At 42.5% G+C, this 7,107-nt stretch overlaps 1 protein-coding gene across 1 annotated transcript; it reads right to left on the reverse strand.

Annotated features, from left to right (window-relative positions):
* Positions 1-4,562: 4,562 nt before the first annotated feature.
* On the reverse strand, positions 4,563-5,351 carry LOC113304178. The gene has a single exon (XM_026553236.1). It carries the CDS (start codon positions 5,349-5,351, stop codon positions 4,563-4,565), a length of 789 nt encoding a protein of 262 aa, XP_026409021.1.
* Positions 5,352-7,107: the final 1,756 nt, after the last annotated feature.

Genomic DNA, 7,107 nt, shown 5'->3' on the forward strand with positions numbered 1-7,107 from the left:
CTCAAACGGGATGCTAATTGAACAAACCCTAACTTCACCGCGAATACAAGGAAGGTAAAAAAAATAAGTCTGCAAAACATCAGGACAACTGAGCGACGAATAGAAACAATGAAGAAGAAGAAGCTAGTAATAGAAAGTTAATGTGTGAATTGCCAATGCCTCAGTCAGAGCTTTTTTTTCAAACACTCTCCCCAACAATCTTTCGGGCAGCAAAGGTTCCATCCGGAAGCCACATCAGCAATAGCAGCCTCAACATCCAACCCGGAAGTCGTCTCAGCAGCAACATCATCCGTCTTTTTACCGATATCTGCCTCGGCAACAAACCCAGCATATGCCATCCCTACTTATCCAATGCCACCGACAAAAGTTTCGCCGTCTTCTCCAGAAGTTATTTCAATTTTATCAACCGCAACATCGTCATCTTCCTCGGAAGTCTTCTCAGCGACCTTTCGAGGAGAATTTCCAGATTCATCAGAATCAAGGGTTATGACACCGTCATGGACAGGGGAACTACGTTGATTTTCCCTTAAAAGTTTCACAATCTCGGTCTTCCGACGTTTCAACTGAGAAGAAAACTATCCCGCCCTAACAGTGGGTCGTGAAGAGGTTTTGTTGCACCAAATCCTCCCAACGCACTGGGATGCTTCGCCGCTTTCCCGTTCTTTCTCCAAAGGTATGTCCCGAATGATTTCGCCAGCTTCACGAAATAGAGATTCAATTCTATTCAACGCCTCCCCATGAGAATAAGACTGGTTTTCGTTGATTCCAAAGTTTCTCCCCGAAAAATTGGAGACATGTCTGTCATTGGAAGATCCCATTATGCGCTACAAAACCAGAGCAAGAATAGAGGATAGATACGATTTCAGCACGACCTGTGCAAATGAAGGATTCAAGATCATCTCTTATAACCAGCAGAGCGATGAGGTCCCGAAAAGCAAAGCCTCCTACCAGCCGCGGATTGAGGCGTGATATCAGATTCTAATGAAACTGTTTTCTACTAGCGAACATAAGGGAATGCCTGGACACGTGAGGTAAATTAGGGTTTGGCGAGAAAATGTGGAAGTACATGTTTAAGACACGCTTGCCCACATTGTTACTTCTCTGTCGCCAGCACGGAGACTTAAAAAAAAAACGACAAGGTGACATGAAGAGAAGGAATAACGCCCCCTATCTACGGGCATAACACTTGCGGGGTTTTGAAAAAGGAAAGAACTTCCTATGTGTGTCACGTAAGGAAAAGATACAACCATGCCCGCAAAGACAAGCCACTACTAGGAAAAGCCGTCCTCACATGCTTTTCCTCACCAAACTGTGTCATGCCTTGCACCACTGTCCGCGCCATGCTTTCCTCTCCAAACCGCGTCATGCCTTGCCCCATCATGTCGCGCCATGAGTTGCCACGACAACACCAACAAACTCTCCAAGCCAACATCACGATGTTCCCTAACCATCCAAGGTGATGCATGGCCAGACTAAGCCAACGATTTTTATCTCACCACTCCATGGTCTGCACCACCAGTACAATTTATGCAAGGACGCCAACACAGGAAACACAAACTCTCTTTACCTCTCGAAAAAGGTTAGTCAGACCTTCCTGACCATCTTTTCACGACTTGTTGTTTCGATTTTTGTCCTATCCTGTCACCATTTTATGCTTACCTCACAACGATGCTCCCGTTCCGAGCTAAGTAGGGGACTTAATGTTGATGGTGGTTTTTAGCTTAGGGTTAAAATCGTAAAACCGCACATGCCTACATAAGAATTACCAGGGTACCTTTTTTTTTATGTGTCATGTTCCACGGCAGAACCCTTAACATTGACCGACATCATCTATGCCAAACCCTAATTCTCATGCTACCATGCCAAGGCATGCCAACCATACCATCCGCAACACTGTGCCAATGGCAAACCATGCCAGCCACATCTCCGCGCCAAGGCATGCCAACCATGCCAATCGCACCACTGTGCCAATAGCAAACCATGCCAGCCACATCTCCGCGCCAAGGCATGCTAACAATGCCAGCCGCACCACTGTGTCAATGGAAAATCATGCCAGCCACATTCCCGCACCAAGGAATGCCAACCATTCCAGCCGCACAACGGTGCCAATGTCAAACCATGTCAGCCACATCTCCGCGCCAAGGCATGCTAACCATGCCATCCGTACCATTGTGCCAATGGAAAACCATGTTAGCCGCACCATGCGCCAATGGCATGCAAAACCCTTGGCCCTACCATGTGAAGCCAACCGCACCTAACCTTGGCACCAACCATGCTAGCCGCACCATGTGCCAATGGCATGCCAAACCCTTGGCCCCACCATGCCAAGCCAACCGCACCTTGTCTTGGCCCCACCATGCCAAGACGTCCGTGCCAAACCCTTGGCCCCACTATGCCAAGCCATCCGCGCCATTTTCCTTGGCCCCACCATGCTGGCTTTCCCTGTGCGGCTACCAAAACGAAGGCGTGCGACGATCAACGGCCACACTTCCATCCTATATGAAAATCCTAGCCGTCCAAGGTCGCCATACAACGCATGGTAACCTTTGTCCCAAAACCCTAGTTTTGGCCACGCCAAACCGCGCCAAGGCATGCCATGCCACATGTGCCAATGGCATGCCAACCACCTTGTCGCGCCATACCATGCCGGCCTTCCCTATGCGGCTACCAAAACGAAGGCGTCTGATGATCAACGGACAACCTTCAATCTTAGATGCAAATCCTAGTCGTCCAAGGTCGCCAGACAAAGCACTTGGTAACCTTTGGCCCAGAACCCTAGTTTTTGCCACGCCAAACCGCGCCAAGGCATGTCATGCCACATGTGCCAATGGAATGCCAACCACCTTGCCGCTCCATACCATGTCGGCGTTCCCTATGCGGCTACCAAAACGAAGGCCTGTAACAATCAACGGCCACTTTTTCATCTAAGGTGCAGATCTTAGCCGTCCAAGGTTACCAGCTAACGCATGGCAACCTTTGGCCCTAACTTTTGGCCGAACCTAAACTAGGCCATATTAAAGCCATACTGATCATGCTTTCATGCCACTGGCTACCAAAATAAGGTTTGCAATAATTAACGGCTACATTTCCTCTTAAGATGCAAAATCTCGACCGTCGAAGGTCACCACCGAGCCGGCAAGTCTCCCAAGCTCAACTTGACAGACAACAACAACGTGCTTTTTTTCCACGAAAACACTCGAGACATCAACGCATGCCACAAACTGGGGGATGCTCACTGGGTATTGGTTTGGCGGTTTACAGCGTGCGGCATACACTACGCCTGTTATAATAAAGTGTCATAAGGATGAGGAGGTTAGTAAATACAGGGAGTAATGGTGAAACGCTTTCTTTTATGGAACATCAATTCCAAGCATTACCGGTTACCACCTCCTCCCATTTACTCACCCGTTTTCTATTTCTTAATGAGACCAGAGTACGTTTCACTTCGACTTGTATAAATAGGCATTACCTATTTCCACCGAACGACAAGTTCTGGTCAGGAGCATACAACAATCAGAAAACGTTTGCTACCTTTCCCATCGGTTAGCTTCCCACTTTCTGATACAAGTTACAAAACAACTACTCTTCCAGAATCAACTATTCCGGTCTCAACACTCTCTTCGCTTCCCTACCCAAAACCAACCCTTCTCCTCCTCTTCGTGACCGAAGCAAGTTTGGAACGGTCATTTATTGGTTTAGGACGGACTTGTACAGATTGATATCTCGAATATAATGTACTCCCTTGCAGTACATTGTTTAGGGTTTAGATTTGTTTCTCACCCACATCACACGAAATTACCGAAACCAGCAGAAACTGTTTCACCCTTAAACAGTACCAAACCTAGAATTTCCTTTGCTCTCCATTCTACACCTTTTGGAAATGGTGTGCGATGCTGCTTCCCTAGTGCGCAACCCTCACATACTCCTTCTTTGTTGTTGATGTGATGTGGAATCCCTTGCACCATATTCTTGTTGGAAACCACCTTGAGACTATTGAAATTCAAATGCCCAAATCTTATATGACATAACCACGTTTCATCCATGGTTTCCATCCTCATTGCAACATTCTTCTCATTTTCAAACAAAATTAGAAAGCTTCTATTTTTTTCCATCTTGATAGTCTTCATCACTTGTCTTTTGTTCTTGTGTTTCTTGTCATAAATGGTGCAATATACATCTTCAAAGTGGACACCGTAACCAAGCTCCATAAGTTGCCCAACACTAAGCAAATTTTGTGCCAAATACGGAACATATAAAATATCTCTAATGTATTTTGCTCCATTGATAGTTTTCACGCAAATTGTACCTCTTCCGTTAGCTTGAACCATGTTTTCATTCCCCACCTTCACTAGAGAATTTATGGATGTATCCATATCCACAAACAAGCTATTTACACCGGACATATGAGTCGTACAACCACTATCTACAAACCATACTTCACTCTTGGAAGTTTCCATATCACTTTGACAAGCATAAAACAAATTTTGTTTTTCTTCCGCTTTACCGGCTTATTTTTCATCATCTTTGTTTCTACAATCCTTCTTCAAATGTCCATACTTCTTTCAATGTTGACATTGAGGTTTTCCTTTGCTCCAACAATTCTTCTCCAAGTGGCCATTCTTCTTGCAAAAATTGCACTTTGGTGGTTCACCCTTTTTGTAGTTGTTAGAACTTGCTCCTCCTCTATTGTATTTTCCTTTTCCTTTGTATTTTGATGAAGAATCACCATTGTATTCATTTCTCTTCATTGCTGAATTTTTAGAGTCCAAGTTCATTTTCGATTGAAAATCACTCTCAATCGACTTCTCGGCATGTCGAGACATCCTTTCTTCATACACCTTTAATTGAGCCCATAACTCTTGTGATTCTAATGTAGAGAGATCTTTTGTTGCTTCCAAAACAGCCACAATGGGTTCAAATTTTTCCGGTAAGCAATTTAAAATCTTCTCGCAAATTATTTTTTCTTCTAGATTTTCACCACACATCAATATTTGGTTAACAATTTCAGTAACTCTAAAAGAAAACTCATTTAATTTTTCATTATCTTTCATTTTAAGATTTTCAAAATCTCTTCTACATGATTGAAGTTTCAACTCTCTTACCTTCTTGTTTCCACCATACTCCTTTTGAAGAATATCCCAAGCTTCTTTAGCTTTAGGAAAATGAATTACTCTTGGTAGAATAGTGTCTCCAACTCCTAGTTGAATGTACATGGATGCTTTAGCATTCTTCTTCCTGCTCTCCTTAAATAAATTCTTTTGGTCTTGATCTAGAGTTGATGTATCTTCAGTTTCATCATACCCATTTTTTACAATCTCCCACACATCTTGAGACATGAACAAAGTCTTCATTTTAATAGACCAAAGGTCATAGTTTTCACCATGAAAGAGTGGTATTGATGGTTGTTGTATGTGTAGGTTTGAGTTACTAGAACTTTCCAATCTTTTGGTTCAAAACCGAATTTTTGTTTCTTTGATTTTGGGGCGTAAAAATTGTTTTTTTTGCTGAAATTTTTGGCTCACTAGGATCAGATTTTCTTGATCTATGCTCTGATACTAATTGTTGGTTATTTGGGTGATTGAAGGTATATGTTTAGGACTGATTTTGCTAATAGAGAAGTGGGAACTCTTAGTTCTTTTCACTCTCTTTTTTCATTAACTTCTTCTCTTACAACACCTTACAATTCTAATTACTTTCTCTTACATTTTCTTTCTACTACAATCAATTTATACATGGCTAGAAGAGAGCCAATACAACAAAACGTGTGGATATTCTACATCCACTCATTTAGTCAACTCTTAACTTAAACATAAGGTTTACACTCTTATTACATTGTTTTCAGTTGCAATCCGTTTGCAAACAGTAGAACATTGCATCACTCAACAGTTATACTGAAGTCTGTAGTCCAACTCTCTTCCATACCGTTTCTATGTAATGACCATATGTCTAGACGATGTTCTAAGTATCTATCTTGAGAAAGGCACAACTTCCCTCCCAACGCCTGCAGTTCATATTCACAACTATATTTGAAAGGATGAAGGCAAGGTACTGATGCACCAATATGAACTCCATATTCATACCCTCATCTTCCAAACTGAAAGATACAATATTCATACCCTGTCTCCAGTAAAGAGCTCCATTTACAAAGACTCCCACTGGATTTGCAAATTTCAATTGTATGAGGTCGTCCTTTTGGTTCTCCACCCTCTGCTGCTGCCGATAGTGTATACTTGAACCTCTCCATTCAAATGATCCTTAAGATAGTAGCTAACAACCTTGTACTCACAAGTGATGGAAGAATGAACAACGTATCCAAACCCAATCACGCTTGAATTGTTTTGAGATAGGTTATGTTCAGGAAGAATCACATATTCTCCAGTGATGGGATTGCATATGTAGATAAGTTCATGAGGTTCATCCTAATATGAGGAGACAAATCAAAACATTGCACGAACCAACTGAGAAACGTTCAGGGCTATAATCCTAGGTAAGAGGACCGGAGCAAATGTTGGTTATTTTCAGCTCTTTGTAACAGAAATTCTCATGGATATCCATCTCATCGTTATATTTGTCCCTATAATAGAGACCTACCGACTACTCTCCATATTTTATAAGCGATAACAGAAGGCCCACCTTCACCGTAGAAGAAGCAGCAGCAGCAGCCTCATGGCCATCCGCAAGTTCCAGTAGCAAGTTCTAGTAACTGACGGTGATGATGTATCTTAGCAAAGTGTTCTCTTCTAGTAGAAAGGATATTCAGTAAACTTTTGCAAACTAATTTGCAATCTAACACAGATTCAACAGGTAGTTGAGAAACTATATCTAGTACGATTTCTGATGGAAGACACTCCATAACTCAATAGAAAATCAAATGAATTGTGTAATGCGAATTCAGGCAGGAAATATTTAACTTTGAGATTCACTTGATTTTGGAAGAGATCTGGGAATCTGAGATGGCGAAGTAGTTGATTTGGGGGCTTAAATAGTTAGGGTTTGTAGAAGGAAAACGAGGGAGATATTAAGAGCGTTTCACTGTTCTATTATTGGGGCTTTCAAGTCGAGGGTCTTTTGGGGGCTTGATTATGTTCCAATATCCTAATATGGATA

The sequence above is a fragment of the Papaver somniferum genome, chromosome 8 (assembly GCF_003573695.1).
Source record: "Papaver somniferum cultivar HN1 chromosome 8, ASM357369v1, whole genome shotgun sequence".
NCBI classification, from domain to species: Eukaryota; Viridiplantae; Streptophyta; class Magnoliopsida; order Ranunculales; family Papaveraceae; genus Papaver; species Papaver somniferum.

Excerpts from the sequence above, each read along its gene's own strand:
- LOC113304178 (XM_026553236.1), bottom strand. The coding sequence starts at position 5,351 with ATGAAGACTTTGTTCATGTCTCAAGATGTGTGGGAGATTGTAAAAAAT.